This window comes from Antechinus flavipes, chromosome 3, assembly GCF_016432865.1.
Source record: "Antechinus flavipes isolate AdamAnt ecotype Samford, QLD, Australia chromosome 3, AdamAnt_v2, whole genome shotgun sequence".
Taxonomy (NCBI): Eukaryota; Metazoa; Chordata; class Mammalia; order Dasyuromorphia; family Dasyuridae; genus Antechinus; species Antechinus flavipes.
In genome coordinates, this window is record NC_067400.1 from 299,798,938 (window position 1) to 299,818,898 (window position 19,961).

The 19,961-nt window shown below is 32.2% G+C and overlaps 1 protein-coding gene across 4 annotated transcripts in view; it reads right to left on the reverse strand.

Annotated features, from left to right (window-relative positions):
- IFT57 (intraflagellar transport 57) overlaps positions 1 to 19,961 on the reverse strand; it is a 77,603-nt gene that overhangs the window by 44,752 nt on the left and 12,890 nt on the right. For all 4 annotated transcript variants that reach the window (XM_051985245.1, XM_051985244.1, XM_051985246.1 and 1 more), the window contains one exon: positions 9,861 to 9,983. In XM_051985245.1, coding sequence (XP_051841205.1) covers positions 9,861 to 9,983 — 123 coding nt within the window. The remainder of the gene's footprint in view (positions 1 to 9,860; positions 9,984 to 19,961) is intronic.

Here is a 19,961-nt window from a genome sequence, read left to right on the forward strand (position 1 = left end):
TAATCAAATGGAAAAGGAGATACAAAAGCTAACTGAAGAAAATAAAACATTAAAAATTAAAACCAGGGAAACAGAAGATAATGACTCTATGAGATATCAACAATTAGTCAAATAAACTTTAAAAGAATGAAAAAAAAAAAAAGGAAAAAATGTAAATACCTCATTGGCAAAATAGCTGACCTGGAAAATAGATCCAGGAGAGATAATTTTAAGATTATTGGTCTACCAGAAGGCCACAACCAAAAAAAAAAAAAAAAAAAAAAAAAAAAAAAAAAAAGCATTCTTCAAGAGATCATGAAGGAAAACTTCCTTAATATACTAGAACCAGAGGGCAAAAATAGTCACTGAAATAATACATCAATCACCTCTGGAAAGAGATCCCAAAAGAAAAACTTGAAGAAACATTGTTGCAAAACTCCAGAATTATAATCTCAAGGGAAAAAATACTACACCAAGATGCCAACAAAACAAAACAAAATCAATTCAAATAACAAGGAACAACAGTCTAGATTATCCAGGATCTGGCAGCTGCTACAATAAAGGATCAGAGGGGTTTGACAAACCCAAAGACTCCAGCTTTTGGATAAGAACTCATTAAATGGCAAAAACTGCTAGAAAATTGGAAGCTAACATGGTAGAAACTAGGTATTGACCCATTATTACCATATACCAAGATAAAGTTGAAATGGGTTCATGATTTAGACAGAGAGTGAATTATAAGCAAATTGGAAAAACATAGGGAAGTTTACCTCTCAGATCTGTGGAGAAGAAATGAATTTGTGACCAAAAAAAACCTGGAACTTATAATTGAACACCAAATAGAAAATTTTGATTATATTAAATTTAAAAGTTTTTGTACAAACAAAACTAATACAGACAAGATTAGAATGGACACAATAAATTGGGGAAAACATTTTTACATTTAAGGCCTCATTTCTAAAATATATACAGAATTGACTCAAATTTAGAAGAATCCAAGCCATTCTCCAATTGATTACTGGTCAAAGGATGGGAACAATTTTCAAATGAAGAAATTAAAATAATTTTTAGTCATATGAAAAGATGTTCTAAATCACTATTGATCAGGTAAATGCAAATTAAGACAAATTTGAGGTATCACTATACAACTCTAAGATTGGCTAAGACAGGAAAAGATAATAACAAATGTTGGAGGGGATGTGGGAAAACTGGGACACTGATACGTTGTTGGTAGAATTGTAAAGAGATCCAACCATTCTGGAGAGCAATTTGGAATTATATCTAAAGAGTTATCAAACTGCATACCCTTTGACCCAGCAGTGTTTCTACTGGGCTTATATCCCAAAGAGATCTTAAAGGAGGGAAAGGGACCCACATGTGCAAAAATGTTTGTGGCAGCTCTTTTTGTATGGCAAGAAACTGGAAACTAAGTGGATACCCATCAGTTGGAGATTGGCTGATTAAATTATGGTATATGAATATTATGGAATGTTATTGTTCTGTAAGAAATAACCAGCAGGATGATTTCAGGGTGTCCTGGAAAGACTCACATGAACTGATGCTGAGTGAAAAGAGCAGAAACAGGAGATTGTTGTACACGGCAACAAGATTATGTGATGAAGTTCTGATAGGCATAGCTCTCTTCAACAATGAGATGATTGAGAACAGTTTCAATGATCTTATGATGAAGAGAGCCATCTATTCCCAGAGAGAGGAATGTAGGAACTGACTGTGGTTCACACATAGTATTTTCATTGTTTTTGCTGTTGTTTGCTTGCATTTTGTTTTCTTTCTCATTTTTTTTTTTCCTGTGTGATCTGATTTTTCTTCTACGGCAAGGTTGTATAAACATGTATGCATAGAAAAAGAATAAGAGGACCTGGAATACCATATTCCACAAGGCAAAGGACCTGGGATTGCAATCAAGAATCAATTACTTAGTAAGACTATGCATTATCTTTCAGGGGAGGAGATGGATCTTCAATAAAGTAAGAGACTTTGAATCATTTCTTTTGAAAAAAAACTATCACTAAACAGAATATTTGCTCTTAAAATACAGGACTCAAGAGAAGCATAGAAAGGTAAATATGTTATTTAAAGATTAAACTATTTGCAACCCTAGATGAGAAAATGATGTTTTTAACTCTCAAGAACTGTATGTGTTATTGGGGTAGTTAGAGGGAGCATACATGGACGGAGAGTGTGAATGAAAAATGACTTTGAACTGATGATATCAAAGAAAAATACATTAAGGGGTGGAAAAGGAATTGTACTAGAAGAAAAGGAAAGAGGAAGTAAAATGGATAAATCAGATAATGTGAAAAGGCACACAAGACCTAGTACAATAGAGGAAAAGAAGGGAGGCAGATGAGCATTGTCTGAAGTTTAATCTCATCAGTTTTTACTCAAAGAGGGAATAACATTTATTTAATTGGAAATAGAAATTTATCTTATCCTATAAGGAAATGTGGAGAAAGAGGGGAAAATGGGAGGAGATGGATAGAAGAGAGGGCAGAAACATTAGGAGAAAAAGGTAAGAGAAGGGCAGAGGAGTGGTAGAGGGGAAGGCAGACTAAAGGTGGGTAGGTCAAAAATGCAGAAAAGCAGCAATAGTAAATGCTTCCTTTTCAAATCATGATACAATAAAAATTACATTCATTAAAGAGCTAGAGAAAGATAGACTAAAATCCAATTGGAAATTAAATAATCAAATTCTAAAGAATGAATGAATGAAAACAAATCACAGAAACAATTATAATTTCATCTAAGAAAATGACAATAATGAGACAACATACCAAAATCTATGGCATGCAGCCAAAGCAGTTTTTAGGGGAAATTTTCTATCTTTAAATAATTACATGAATAAAATAAAGAAGAAATCAATGAATTGGGCATGCAACTAAAAAAACTAGAAAAAGAGCAAATTAAAAAAAAAACTTCAATTAAACACCAAATAAGAAAATTTCAAAATCAAATGAAAGGTTAATAAATTAAAACTAAGAAAACTATTGAACTAACTAATAAAACTAAGATTTGGTTTTAGGAGAAAACCCAACAAAAGAAACCTTTGGTTAAGTTGATTAAAAAAAGAAAAGAAAAAAAAAACAAATTATACACATATCTAAAACCACCAGTAATATTCTTTGTAATAGGGAAAAGCTAGATGCATTCTCAGTAAGATCAGGAGTGAAACATGTTATCACCACTACATTCAATATTATACCAGATATGTTAGTAATAAGACAAAGAAATTAAAAGAAAATATAATAGGCAGTGATAAGATAAATACTATTAATCTTTGCAAATGATATAGTGATATATTTAGAAAATCCTAGAAAATCATCCCAAAACCTACTTGAAACAATTAACAGCTTTAGCAAAGTGGCAGGATATAAAATAAACCTACACAAAATCATCAGCATTTATATATGTTATCAACAAAGACCAGCAATAAGAACTAGGAAGAGAAATTCTATTTAAAATAACTGTAGACAAAAGAAAAATATTTGGGTGTCTAAACTCCCAAGACAAAGCCAGGAATTATATAAATGGAATTACAAAACACTTTTCACACAAATAAAGTCAGATCTAAACAACTGGAAAAATATCAATTGCTCGTGGCTAGGTCAAGCTAATATACTAAAAATGACAATTCTACCTAAATTGATCTACTTGTTCAGTGCCATACTAATCAAAGTGCCAAAACTTATTTTATAACACTAGAAAAAATGACAAAATTCATATGAAAGAATAAAAAGTCAATATCAAGGAAATTAATTAAAAAAAATACAAAGGATGATGGCTTAGCAGTACCAGACCTAAAATTCTATTATAAAACAGCAGTCATCAAAAACTTATGGTACTGTCTAAGAAACAGATTGACAAATCAGTGAAATAAATTAGATATACATGACACAATAATTAGTAACTATATAATATAATATTTGATAAAATCCAAAACTCCAGCTTCTGGGATAAGAAATCACCCATTCACAAAAATTGCTGGGAAAACTGGAAAATAATATGTCAGAAGCTCAGCATAGATCTACATCTCACACTCTAGACCAAAATAAGGTCTAAATGAGTTACATGATGTGGGCATAAAGGATAATATTCTAAAAGCAAATTATCAGAGCATGGGATAGTTTACTATCAGATATTTGGAAAAGGGAGGATTTTATGGCCAAAAAAGAGCTAGAGAAACATTATGAAATGCAAAATGGACAACTTTTATTACATTAAATTAAAAACGTTTTGCACAAACAAAACCAACACAAACAAGATTAGAAAGGAAGACCAAAGCTAGGGAAAAAATTTTCACAGCCAATATTTCTAATAAAGGCCTCATTTCTGAAATATATTAAAAACTGTGCCAAATTTGTAAGGATACAAGTCATTCCCCAATTAATAAATGGTCAAACAATCTGAACAGAGACAATTTTCAAATAAAAAATTAAAACCATCTATCATTACATAAAAATATGCTCTAAATTAGAGAAATGAAAATTAAAATAATTCTGAAGTACCTTCTCATACCTATCAGATTGGCTACAATGACACAAAACATGATGATAAATGTTGGAGGGGATGTGGGAAAGCTGGGACACTGATGAATTGTTGGAGGAGTGGTGAAATGATTCAACCATTCTGGAGAGGAATTTGAAACTATGCACAAAGGAATATAAAACTGTGTAGCCTTTAATCCAGCAGTGTCACCACCACTGGGTCTATATCTCAAAGAGATCATAAAAAAAGGAAAAGGACCTACATGGGAAAAAATGGTTTAGCAGCTCTTTTTTTTTGTGGTGTCAAAGAATTGAAAAATAAATAGTTGTCCATCAACTGGGGAATGGCTGAGTAAGTTATGATATATGAAAGTAATGGAATATTATTGTTCTCTAAAAAATGATGAACAAGCTGATTTTAAAAAGGCCTGGAAAGATTTACATGAACTGATGCTGAGTGAAACAAGCAGAGCCAGGAACACACTGTAAAAAGCAGCAACAAGATTGTGTGATGATCACTTATGACAGACTTAGTTCTTCTCAGCAGTTCAGTGATCCAAGGCAATCCCATTAAACTTTGGATAGAAAACAATATCCACATCCAGGAACAGAACTATGGAGACTGAATGTAAATGAACACATGCTATGTTCACTTTTTTTTTCTTCTTTTTTCTATCATGGTTTTTCTCTTTTGTTCTGATTTTTCTCTCCCAACATGGTGCATAATATGAAAAAAAATTAATGTACACATAACAAAAAATTGTTTTTTACATGTAAGTAGAAAAATAAAAATTTAAAAAACAAAACAAATTCTTAAGAAAAACTTTTAAAAAATGTTTAATGATTAACTTTGTAACAAAAAATTATCATAAAAAGAGTAGCAAATATATTAATTTGTATCCCTAATATCTACCATCTAATAGACAATAAATGCTTGTCAAAAGATTACAAATTTTTCCTTATTGAGATTAAAAAAAAACTATTTGTGGGTGTTTATGCTTTTTAAATTTCTAAAAATCTTTTAAAAGGAAATATTTGTTAATTTTTTGTTTTTACATCACCTAGAATTTTCCCTGTAATCTCCCATGTTAAAAAAAAAAAAAAAAAGAAAAAAATGTTAAGGGAAAAAAAGAAAAAGCTTAAGATAAAAAATGCAGCAAAAGCAATCATTATATCCCCCAAAATATAAAAATATATATAATGTTCCACATCCATCGACTTCCCATGTTTCAAAGGAATGTGTATATGTGACAGCAGGGGAGGATAGTGGAGGAAGGAAACATGGTGATTCCTCAGATCTCTTCTTTAGAGTCTTATTTGTTTGCAATTTTGTAATATTCTGCTTTTCAATTTTCCTATTAGTTCTTATCAAAAAAGAAGTTATTTTCCAAATTTATCGTTTTAGGTTTATCAAACACTGTATGACAGAGTTCCATTATTTGTTCTTTGTTCAATTTCTCCTTTTTCAAGGATAAACTTTTCTGTTTTTAAACTGATACCATATAGATTTGATGACTGCTGCTTTACAATACAGTTTGAGGTCTGAAATGACTATTCTCCCTTCATCTTTTCCCCTTGATATTCTAGACCTTTTATTTCAACAAATGGATTTTTTTTATTATTTTATCAATTTCTGCATTTTCTCTCTTTGATAGTTTTATTGACAGAGCATTAAAACTGCATATTAATTTTGATCATAAGGCAAACTACTCCAGTATCTTTGCAAGAAAACCCCATGAACATAGTTGTCCATGGAATCACAAACATGACAACAGCAACAAAACTGTCACTTTGCCAAGCCAAATATTCTTCCAGTTTCAAGGAGAATTAACAACTTAAGATGTTCTTTATTTCTTTAGGAACACTTTGTAATTGAGTCTCTGCAAGTTTATTTCTAAGCTTTGGGAGGCTTGATCTCCAAATATTTTAATACATTGAAACTCTTTTTTAAAGTCCTTATAAGCCTTTATCACCTCTTCACAACTTGATAGCTGCACTAAACTCCCTTTCTTGTGTCTCAACAACTTTATAGTCAATATACTCTCTTCCTTTAGCACCTTTTTCATTAATTTGTTTAATTTTACAAATTTCATAGCAAGAACCAATAGAAATATAAGTCCCCATTTTCAAATTCAAATTCCTGTCACTAAACTTGCCATTCAATTCTCATTACTTATAATTTGTTTTCTTTAATATTTTAAGAACATTTTTCATTGACAAAGTTAATGATCACTTACAGAACTCACATTTAAAAATTTTTTATTTAGAATGTCCATATGTCTTATTAATATAAAAGTTACTAATTTTTTTTTTTTACTGAGCAGATAAATGACTTTTAATTTCTCTCTGTAAAACAATACACCTATGGCTAAGAGCTAATAGGAATATAGCATTTAAAATTGTCCAAAAGGTCATTAGAGAAAAATCTAATCCAATTGCCATATTTCATAGATAGAGACAGAGGCATAGGGAGGTTAAGTTATCATGTCCAAAGCCACACAGGGAAAAAGTGGAGTGAATTTTAGTATTCTCACTCCTTTGCCAACACATCACTTTGGTGTGCTTTGCCTCAAAGCTCTCTAAAACCTTTCCCCAAATGAAAATTCAATAAGTACTTTTTTCCTGCTTTATAACTCTTGACTCATTCAGCACTCACCTCCTATGGTCTCATCATTTTATAACTACTGCCAGATGTTCCTTGAAGGCACCAAATCTTTTTTCCACCTTTGAACATTTCAACACCATTTAACCAAACAGAACATATAACAGTTTTTAAATATATTATAAAAACTTAGATCAAAAAGTTCATATGGTGCCTGAAGGCAATAGAGGAATTGTGTTGCCAGCAGGCAACTCCTGGAAAGTCTTCAGTGCAAGTCCATTGTTCTTGAATTTGATCATCAAAGATCCTGACTGTGGCCCTGAAATAGCATATCTACTTCGAGTATCATTTTTTTCCTGAAAAATTTTGGTTAATTCCCTTTAAAATGGGTTTACAAAAGCTAGCATTATGAAATGACTTATTTTCTGCTAGGTTGTATGCCTACAATGTAGATAAGCTGCTACCAGATCAAATATAGGTCAAATCTTATTATGCAATTTTTTTTTTTAGCATATTGTGATTCTGTCATACTGGATTATAAGGAGAAGCAGGTTAATTAATAAGGGTCTAGAAATCCTTTTGTCATACAGAAACTTTTGTAGTAAAATTTGATTCTACAGGATTTAATCTCTATTTAATTTTCCAAATGCTATTATACCCATTAACATTTGTGATTTACATGATTTATTAGTTGTATTATGTAGCATGTTTGCTGGAAACACAGATATATGAATAAATGTTTAATACACATATATTGATCATATGTTTTAAAATTCATATTAAAGTAATGAGATTTTACAATTGAAAGTTTCCTTGTAAAATTTTTAAAAATTAAAATTTTCCTTCATGATATTGTTAATTTACTAACATGCTAACATTTACTAACATTTTACTATAATTTACTACCTGGCATCATAACATATTGGCTTTTAATTTAACAAGTAATTTTATTCTGATATGACCAAATTCTTGGACAAGGTTTTTTCCTGAGAGGACTAAGCACTAAATGAAATTTCAATAAATTAAATTAAAATTTCCAGCAAGATCTAGTAAAAGAAAAAGAAATTCCTAATTCCTATGAACATATACTGAACATAGGAGATGTGAGAACATCCCTAAAGTAAATATTATCTTAGATAATCATTAGATGACTGTTAAAACAGTATGCTCAACACACACACACACACACAAAATCAAGAAGGGTCTAGCACCCTCCAAAATCTATTAAAAAAATAAGGGGAGAGGAAATAGAATAAGGTAGGGTTAAAAGAAGGTGCATGGATTAATGGGAATGAGATAAAGAGGAGGGAAAGGATGAAGGGAGAAGGTAAGAGAAGGATATATGAGAGAGGGGTGGCAGGTAAGGTAAGTAATAGTAAGGCAAGTTAACGGTTGAAAGTAAAGCAGAAAAATTAGCAGGAAAAAGAATAAGAGATATACACAAACACAATAATAATGATCAGGAATAGAATTTATCAGGAAAGAAAAAGTAGGGTAGATGATCTCAGACAAAGTCAAACTTTAAAAATTTTCAAGAGAAAAATCTACATTCTGTTAGCCATATTAATATTATTTTAGATATATGTATTTAAGTATATATGCGTGTATGTGTGTATGTATATATGTATGCAGATGTATCTATGTGTTTATATAAATATATATATATATACATATGTGTAGGTAAATAAAACACATATGTGTAGGTATTTATCTACACACATGTGTATTTATTTATATATATAATATATATACACACATGTATTTATGACTATATGTATATATATATATATACACATATATATACATATGTGTAGGTAAATAAAACACATATGTGTAGGTATTTATCTACACACATGTGTATTTATTTATATATATAATATATATACACACATGTATTTATGACTATATGTGTATATATATATATACATATATATGTGTGTGTGTGTGTGTGTGTGTGTATGACTATAGTTTGGGTTATATGGGGGGGAGGAAAGTGGAAAAAAGAATAAAGTAAAGAATACACAGCAGAGAATAAAAAATTTCTACAAGGAAGCAAAGAAAAACATGGATAGTTATGAATACATTGTCTTTTATTTTTATATATGTTTTCTTGAAATGAAAATTTATTGTTATATATTTTGAATCCTCCCTGATGTTCTGCTGGGCACATAACAATAACAAGTGGTTTTTTTTTCCCTTTCTTTTCTACCATTTTTTTTTTTTGTTTTTTTCTTATTTTATATTTAAGTTTAAAATAAATACATTTTAAAAAAGCAAAACAACATGCTTTTTCTTTCCTAGATCAAGTTACTTTGAAGAGAAAGAGGAATAAAACTAACTCAACTGCAGAAAACTTCAGGAAATCCTAATAAATTCTGTAGTTGTCAAGAACTAAATTGGTCATCAATTTTAAAAGAAACAGGTTCTAAGGCCCATTATGGAATAACACTGAGACAATACTTTTTTTTCAACCAGTCTGGAACTTTAGAACAAATCTGTAACAAATCTCCTAGTGCCATTCTGCTGTAGATACACAATAGAGTAGAAGAAAGAAGAAAAGAAAGAAGAAAGAAAAAAGGGAGAGAAAGAATGAGAGAGAGAGGAAAAGAAAAAAGAGAGGAGAGAAGAAGAGAGAAAAAGAAAGGGGGGGAAAGGATGAAGGAGGCATCTTTGGCTAGCTCATTTTGGGGGATGGGAGTGGGAAGGGACACTATCATAGTAGTACTGACAGGAGCAGCTAGCTCCACCATCATGCCTCTGCTGTCTCTTCATACCTTATTATCAGTCCGAATCGTGACTTTCAGTTGTGGTAGTACACGTTCCACTTCTAGATTCCATTCTGCAGCATCTGTTGTCGATTCCAAAATATCTTCTTGTTTGGCAGACTCGTTCATATCCTAAGAAAAGAAAGATATTACAAGATTGAGGGTTTATAAAAAGATTTGGTGAAATCTTGAAGCATTTTAGCAGCAGTACACAATTTAAATCAGGCACAGTACTACTGAAATTATAATGGACAGAAACTATTCTCTCATCCTCCTCATGTCAAAAGCAAAATTATTCAAAACTCTATATAAAGTAGTAAGAGTATAGGAATCCTGGGATCACAGACTTAAAGCTGAAAATGACCTTGGAGTTTATTCTAGACTCTCTACTAGTCCAATCTACCCAATGTGAAGATAGGGAAACTAAAGTCCAGGGAGTTTAGGTGACTTGCTTAAGATCACCCAGGTAATAAATGATAAAGCCAAGATTTGAACTCAGGTCCACTTCTGTCAAGAGAGGCAGTATGTTTCAGTGAAAGAATTCTGAACTTTACCACTGAACTGGAGCCATGGGACTGAGTTTGAATCTAAGCTTTGCCATGTAGATTGGTCTTCTTGTTATTCAGTCTTGTTCAATTCTGTGTGACCCCTGTGAACTTTAGTCCACAGGGTTTCCTTGGCAAACATATTGGAATTGTTTGCCAGAACTCAACTAATTACTTAATGAGGAAGGGGAGAAAAGGAAAAGGCTAAGGTCTGGAAGCTAGCATTAACTCAAGACATTTCAATAACTTCCCATTTGCCCCATTTATCTGAGTACCATTTTCTCCAACAGGAATTCCTAATGCCTAGCAACTTGATGCATTAACTAAACAAGCCATAAATTTGAAGAAGTATGTGTAATTTTCAAAGCCCACACCTTGCACTGGTTATATTATTCCCTTAGAAAATTATACTTCCCAACTCATTTGTTCTCTATTTAGTAAATGTAATTTTATGCTGGGTTCTGAGTAGAAGAAAAACAAATAGTTGCTTTGGTTTAATCAAAATGATTTATTGTGATGACAAAGCATTCCTAGAAACCAGCATTCATAGGAATAGGTGCTACTCTTGGGAAGCAACCTATTCTAGGGAAGAGCTGCTGTAGGAATACCTAAATCTAAATAGCCAGACCACTACAGCCAAGAATACTTGGACCACAACATCATTCTGGATGGTAGAAGTCACTTGATTTAACAGTTAATCCCCATTAATAATAACAATTTTAATTTTAATTATTTCTAACAAAATAAATCACACATTCATTTATTCACTCAGAAAGAATTTATTAAACATTCAATAAGTTCCAGGCTGAGGATACAAAATAAAAAACAAACAAGCCCTTGTTCTCAAGGAGCTTACAGTCTATATGACATAAGCTTATGTATACAAGATTAGAAAGCTTACATACACGAAGAAAAAAGTATAAAATAATTTCCTGGGAAAGGGAATTAATAATAATAGAGGAAAGAGACAACTTCTTTGCCTCCCTAAAAAGAGTTTATTGATAACAGTTTAACTTTTTTTCTTTATAACTCAATCAGCCTCATGAATATCAAAATTTTTACTGTACTGTGTGTAAGAGTCATGCCCTTAGGGCTAAATTTTTTGGAGGTTAACCTCATAGAAAATGGTCTTAGACCACTAATCTTCTTGAATTCTTACACTTATTTTTCCCTCACAATTCTTCAGTCTCCTCCTTGGCTGGCAGCTAACACAAAATATTCCTGCCTACAGTAGATCCTATGCCTTTCCATTTTGCTTCTTGCAATTTTTATAATCTGGGAAATCATATAATTAGCTTTAATAAAATTATGTGCAAATAAGAGCCAATATGTTCTGAATAAAGGACTAAGATGCTCTCCTATGAGTAAAATATATATTCTTTATTCAGTATGAGGATTTCGTGCCACCTGGTGATTCAAAGATCTTTTTAGCTTCCTTCTATTCTATAATATTCTAGATAGATGAGATAGTCAGGTGTTACAGGACTTCTCTCTTTGTGTTTCAGGTATAAATGGAAAGGTAGATTGAGGAATAATAATATGCTACCTAGATTAAGGGGACAATCCTCAGAAGATAAAACTATTTTTAAGTAAATAAAAGTATGGATTGGAAGAATCTTAAAATCATGCATGTCTCTTTAAAAGCTGTATTTTTCTTTAATTCAGAGAGCCTGATTCATTGCTTTCTTGCTATATTAGGTTTTGCATGATTTAACAGTATATTACCAAGAAGATAAATGTTTAATAGTGCAAGTTAAAATGTATATTCAGATCTGTTCTGAATGATTCAAATTAAATACTAGTTGTAATCTATCAAGGGAAGAAGATGGAGAGAAGCTCATGTCTTTAAATACACTTGGTTCATGAAAATTAAAAAAACAAAACAAAAAAAAAAAAAAACACCCTCAAGTTTCAAAGCTGATAATAAGATGAAATTTTAACCCAGATTAAATAAACTGAGCATCTGAGAAAATCACATTCTTATAACAAAAAAAGTTTTTAAAAAAGAAAAACAAGGGCCCGCTAAGTGGCACAGTGGATAAAGCACTCACCCTGAAGTCAAGAGGACCTGAGTTCAAATCTGACCTCAGACACTAAACACTTCCTAGCTATGTGACCCTGGGCAAATCACTTAACCCCAACTGCTTCAGTAAAAAACACACACACACACACACACACACACACACACACACACAGAAAGAAAAAGAAAAAGAAAAAAATCAATATAAAACAACAACTTTTAAAATTTCAATTAGAAATTTTAACTGACCTTTGAAAGGTTTGTTTCCAAATTTACCTTTTATTAAGTTACCAAGAGTTAGTTAACCATAAAGTGATAGCAAAAGGCATTAGATAGCTTGGGTAGAACAGAGTTATCAAGATAATGAACAAAAACAATTGGAAAAAAAAAGAAAGCCTTTCATGCACTGAAGAAATATAGTGTAGGAGTTTTGGGGAAATATGGTAAAGAAATGAGCATGATATGAGAAATTATAAAGGAATAGAATCGGCATTAGCCGAGAAATCATGGAAATAGGAAGTTATCAAGGCACAACATATAGTCAGAATTGGTCCTTAGAAATGCCAGTACCCAAAATGTTTGTAGCAGCCCTGTTTGTAGTGTCTAGAAGCTGGAAAATGAATGGATGCCCATCAATTGGAGAATGGTTGAGTAAATTGTATATGAATGTTATGGAATATTATTGTTCTGTAAGAAATGACCAGCAGGATGAATACAGAGAGGCTTGGAGAGACTTGCATGAACTGATGCTAAGTGAAATGAGCAGAACCAGGAGATCATTATATACCTCAACAACAATACTGTATGAGGATATATTCTGATGGAAGTGGATCTCTTCGACAAAGAGATTTAACTTAGTTTCAATTGACTAAGGATGAACAGAAGCAGCTACACCCAAAGAAAGAGCACGGGGAAATGAATGTAAACTGCTTGCATTTTTGTTTTTCTTCCCAGGTTATTTTTACCTTCTGAATTCAATTCTCCCTGTGCAACAAGAGAACTGTTCGGTTCTGCACACATATATTGTATCTAGGATATACTGTAACCTATTTGACACGTATAGGACTGCTTGCCATCTGGGGGAGGGGTGGAGGGAGGGAGGGGAAAAATCGGAACAGAAGTGAGTGCAAGGGATAATGTTGTAAAAAATTACCCTGGCATGGGTTCTGTCAATAAAAAGTTATTAAAAAAAAAAAAGAAATGAAAAAAAAATACCCATGAATACACAATGAGTGATTTAAATTGTATAAATGTGAATAACCTGTTATCATATCTATTTTCTTCCATTCCTTCTTAATCATAATCCCCTAAAATTGCCATCAGGACATTCAATATCAGTTTATTCTGTTTTCTATGCACTCTAAATCCATATTATTAGCACATCCTGACCCCAAACTGAACTTTTAAATAAAGCAAAAACTGTGGTCTCAGAAAAAAAGTTTTAATCACAATTTTTATAAAACAAACAAAAATTAAGTATTCATATGTGGTTAGTAATATGAAGAAAACAAAATGAGTACTAGATATCATCAAACAATAATAAATCAAACAAATAAATAATTAGGCTCCTACTATAATGCCAGTCACTGTGCTAAACATGGGATACAAATATAAAAAAGGACATTAGACAGTTCTTGATTTTAAGGAGTATACAATCTAATAAATGCTTATTGGCTGACTGAAAGAAATCACTGAGGGCTAGTATGGTCAGGAAAAGACTTCATTGAGAAGGCAGAATTTTGCTTAGGTCTTTAAGAATCTGGAAAACTCAAGCTCAGTCTGGGTAGGTGAATCTTTCAACTATAGGAAGTAAAGTTTCAGAAGTAGTGATAAAATGGTATGTTTGGGATATAGTAAGAAGATCCATCTAATTTCAGTAACTCATGCTAGAAAGTGGGAGTACATAAGATTGGTTTAAGATTATCTGGTTTAAGGACTTTGGACTTTGTTTTATACTAGATGAAAGACTTCCAAAGATTTTTGAAAAGTGTAGTAGTAAAAGAAAAACCATGTTTTTAAAGTGGAAGCACCGTGCAGGATGCACTGGAAGAAGGAAAGTCTAGTTAAAAGGGCTAGTGAAGTTCAGCAAGAAATGATGAGATCTAGAATCAGGGTGTTGGCTTTTTGGAGACTTGATAAAACTTTGTCCCTGAATATGTAAGATGAAGTACATATATTTGATACTTTGAATGACTCCACTGCTTCAAGACAACAATAGCAACAGCAGCAGCAGCAATAAGAAGCCATATAGACTAAGATTTTTATGTAAGTTTCTAGAGGACAGAAACTGTATTCTTTTCTGTAAGGTATCATCACCACACTGTTCATGAGGTTTTATCATGTGCTGCTATGTGACACAAAAGAATGCTGTTATCCTAATGCTAACAAGTTCCTCCAAATTTTTATCTCTCAGACTCCTTCTAGGGGGACATTTTGTACCTTTCCCACTTCTACTACCCAGATGAAATTGAGATTCCATCTTGTTTTGAGTAAAAACTAAAACTACATTAACAGGGGTAGCGAGATGTCACGATGGACAGAGCTAGTGCTCTGTAATCAGGCCTGAGTTCAAATGTGACCTCTTGAAACTTACTAGGTGTGTGACCCTGGGCAAATCACTTAACTCTGCCTATTTCAAAAAACCAAAACAACCAACCAAACAAAAATCCAAAACACATTTCTAAGTCTTTTCCCCTGAGGAGGGCAAAAATCATTTGTTGTCTTAAAAACAGAAAAGACAGATTTTTCTCCTTACTTTTCTACATTTGTGTTTATTTCCATATATTTAGATTCTTAGAATGAAGGAAAAATTGGAAAACTAAAAATAATTTAGCCATAGTCTTTATTTCACATTGGAGAATAAGAAAGCAAAAATATAAAAATTCATAAAGTATAAAAAGGCTTTTTCAAATTAACAAAAAAACTTACATTTTTTTCCTCTTTGCCATATTACTGAAAACTTGTGCTAGTGACATTCTAGCTAAAACTAAAATAACATTTCCATTCCAAGCCCACATTTTCATTTTCTTACAGCTTTTGCTTTTCAAACTGAAATTTCACATTCTTGGTACAATGATGTTTTTTGCTAAGCAATTAAAAACCAATTGTGTTCAAACCTTTTGAAATGCTTGGTTTTATTCTATATAACTCAGGATTTGGTTTCTAAAATCTCAAATTTAGCATCTCAATGAAGAATAGTGTCTAAGACATGTTTGAAAAAAATGTTTTGAAATGAAGTGACGGGCATTTTAAAATAGCATTTAGAGTATACACAGCTTCCTGACATTTTTTTTTTCACCAGAGAAAGAAAATGCAATGTGCCAATGTGATGCTGTTATATATGAACAGACACTGCTTCCCTCTCCCTCCCTGCAGAAGCTCCTTCCTGCTTTGGAAGCCCTAGCCCAGCCTTCAATCTCATCTTCAGGCAGCCTGAAACCCTCCCTTAACAATGCCACCAGAGACAACCAATCATAAAAGCCTCTGCTCATTTTTCCCACTAGTGGTTTCTCAGTAGATTTGGGCTCCAGATGCAAGGATTTGAGCTCATATCAGTGCTTCTATTAGAAGACAAATTCCAAACAGCACACTCATAAATACCTTTTTAAATTTAATATATTTTTTTGGTTCTAGACATAATGCATGCAATATTTTCTTTAAAGTTTGCATATTTCTTGCCTTGGTAACCATCTTGTTATAATTGATTTTTATTAAAACAATCTCTCTTCTACCTTGCAAGTCTTCCTCATTGGATCATAAAATATTAAATCTATGATGAGACAAACCTAAATAGCAATCCTATTGTGAAAGCTCAACCTGTGCAATCCTAAACCACAGTCAGACACACAGCTGTCTCAGGCAGATGGCTTTAGTGGGCAACGTGGTGAGCTTGCCAGATTTTTTAAAAAATGAAAGAGCTTTCTGCCTCATTAGTACTTGATGGCTGACCATCTACAAACACCTGGTATTCTAGACTTCTTTTCCTCTTGTGGAATAACAATCATAGGTCTTATCTGTTGAGGATATTTACTGTATAAACCAAGTCAATGGGATTTAATACTTAAGAGGATTTTACAAAGTTCCAAAATGAAAAAAAAAATAACCTAAACTTATCTATTCTATGTAATTGGGCTGGGATAGAGAAAATTCTAGCAGATTCACAAGCCATTGGTGATCAGAATGGGAGAACCATATTAATGGTTTCTATCTCACTATTCCTAACTGTTTTTCCCCCTAAGGGAGAAGTCATAAGATACCAATGTCTGATATAAAAATTATGAATTACTTTCTTTCCTTCTAATAATTATTTATGCATACATCTGAACTCTTTTCTTTCTTGTTATAAATGTAAGTATATATTAGAATTCTTTGGCTTATTTGAATTTAAATGCTAGGTTAACAGTTGCATTTAGTAAATATTTAACAACTGACTCTCTAGGGAAAAAATATACCTGACATACTTTAAAGCTTAATCTGCATTGTTAACATTTTTTCTATTGCTTTCTTAAATCTAGACAATCAAGAAAACAGTAAATCAACTCTTCATTTGTAGTGTTTATTGATATCTGAGACAAATATTTGCTTATTTCCAAGGTATAAATGCTCATAATGAAAATTTAACTATTGAGCCAGTTTGAGCTAACATTCAACTTTCAACTTAATTATTCAACTTAATTTCAACTTAAATTCAACAAATGTTTATTGAGTCTTTACTACATACAAGGCATTTGCTGGGTATTTAGGGAAAAAAACGAAAAAAACATTCCTATGACCAGGGAGCTCATCATTTAGTTAGGGTGATTAAGTCAATAATTGGTGGCTGCATTCACAAGATAACTCATAACAATTATTTTAACTGATAGAGTACTAAAACTGTACTGCAAAACATAACATGTTTAACAATATTTCTATATGGAGGGAAAAGGGCATGTAGAATCTTTACTTCAAATGCCAGAAATTTCTCCTGACCCATATCCTGGGAAGAGGTAAAAGTCCCAGTTTGACAAGGACTTCTCAACTCTAATCTACTCCAAAGCTCCCATGGTTTAGGTGGAGGATTCCAACAGGGCAGAGACTGATGAAGAATGATAGGAATAAAGAGCAAATAGGGGCTTAGAATGATAAGAGAAGGAATAGAACTTTGAGAAGACCAGCAGCTGAAAGCAATAGGAATAATTGCTTATATTGCTCCCTATTGGCCTGTCCCTAATCACTCCTTTGTTGTTGTCTTAACTTTGAAAAAGTTGAGGATATAGGTCTAATGTCTCTCACCACCTGTTCCCATGTGAATGAATGTGTCAAATGTTGCTGCTGAATCAGTGTCTCCCAATTTGCAATGGTTCATAAAGCTGTTAATGATCAAAATAAAACATTTTTTATTTTTTTTATAATTTTTATATAAAGGTTTTACTTGTTATTTTATAAATTTAAAAACAATTTCTGCTCTTATTCTGTTCTTTTCATCTCCAGCTCCAAATCCTGGCCCCTGAATTCTGAGAGCAAATATATTCAGATGAATTATCCATGTATGGTAGAGAATTCAGATATTCCACTAGGCTACAGTATGCTGAAGATGATTTGCAGTCTTGATGGATGGCAACACTTATTACATCTCTCCAAGAGTAGAAATTACTCTCAGTCCTCAACTACCAAATGCTCTGTGGTCCCCTCACAAATAATCTCCTTGATAAGTCATAGCCAGGATGTCAGCAGAAAAGTTCACTTATCAAGGAACATGTTTCATTTAAGAGTAGAGGGTAGCTGATTTTTTGGCAAAACATTTTGTTAAATCTAATCATTCCTTCTTCCACTGTAATTAAATGAGCCTCAATTATTCTTCTGAACAATTGCTCAGGATCCAAAGATGACTATTTTCCTTGGGTCTATTGGCTTCCCAGTTAGGGAAGTATAAGTGTGATATAGCCAACACCTTTGGTTTTCATATGTTAATCACTGGATATAAGTTTACAGTGTATTCATGCATGTTCTACCCTTAACTTATATTGACTCTAGCCTAATAAATACAAATATTTTGTGATTGTCTATGAGGATAATTACTGTTTTTGCTAATGATCATAGGATCATCTATTAATGCTGGATAGGGCCTTGAAGGCCATTTAATCCAAACTCATCATTTTATAGTTCAAGAAACCAAGGCCTAAGGAGGTCAAATGACTTCCCTCAGATCAGTTGTGCAAAAAAAAAGATGGGAGATGGAATTTGAAAGCAGGTCCTCTTATTCCAGAGAGAGGGTTCTTTTCTCTTTAGCAGCCTAGAGGCCTGTGACTTTGCTGATTTACTACTTGTTGAACAAATGATGGAAATTTCCTTCCCAGATTATCCCTTTTCTCTTCGTGTACTGTTAAGCTTTTCTTTTTGGTAGTTACCACTGCTGACCTTCCTTCTCTTTCCTGAACTGGGAAATAAATATACATCCATTTCAGTGTTTGAAAGATAGTTGGGTTCACTATTTCATCTTGCTAGACCCATATCAACATTCTAGCACTTTCTTCTTCAAGACTTGGGAAGTGGCTCATTCGCTTATTTCCCTCTATAGAGTTAGCAACTTTTTTCTGACCATTTTTAAAATCAATTTTTATCATATACCATTGTTATATTATTTTAGTTTATTAGATTTATTTATATAATAATTATATTATTTATTTAAGATAATATATATTATTTTAGAGCTGAACACAGAAGATCTGGGCTTGAATTCCACTTCTCAAGTCTTTCCCCCTTTCCTTCTCTCCGTAACTAACATCAGTAACGGCTGAAGACTTTACCCTGGACATCCTGGGCTGGGCCAAGGAGAGAGAATGGAATGGTAAAGTGCCAGTTTGAGGAAATGTGAGTTGAAGGAAAAAAAAAACACATAAAGAAGGAAAATCTGTAATAGGGAAGGAGATGTCTTTACTATGGCTACTAAGCTAACCAAGAGAATAACTGTTTAAATGTAAGGAATTGGTTTTGTCATGAAAAGATCTCCTCACTGACTTTCCAGTTTGTCAACCACAAATAAATCTTCATTCAATACAGAGGACTTTGAGAGACACACAGCAGCATAAAGCAAAGTCTCCAGCTTCAAAAATTTTAGTAAATATATTGCATATAATAATATTAACTAATGATACAAGATAGTATCTGATAACATCAAATGAGCCTCAGAGAGTTTTACTAATATTTGGCCATTAGTAAAAATACACTCACACTTATATGGCATTGTAGGTTTATAAACTGATTTGTTCACAATAATCCTATGAAGTAAATAAAATAAATATTATCATCTTATTTAAAAAGGATTGAACTGCTCAGAATAATTAATTGCTTGGATGTTCAAAGAACCATTGAAGAGGAAAGCCTTCTTTCCACTGTATTATGCTAAGTGGCATGCATTTATGTTTCTTAATAATTATATTTTTATTATAATTATGTGAAAATAGTTTAAAATGTATATAGCAAAAATCCCAATGCACAAAATATATTAATTTCAAGTTATAGCAAAATATAGTGATTAAAGCTTAATTATTTAATGTTTTTTGTTCA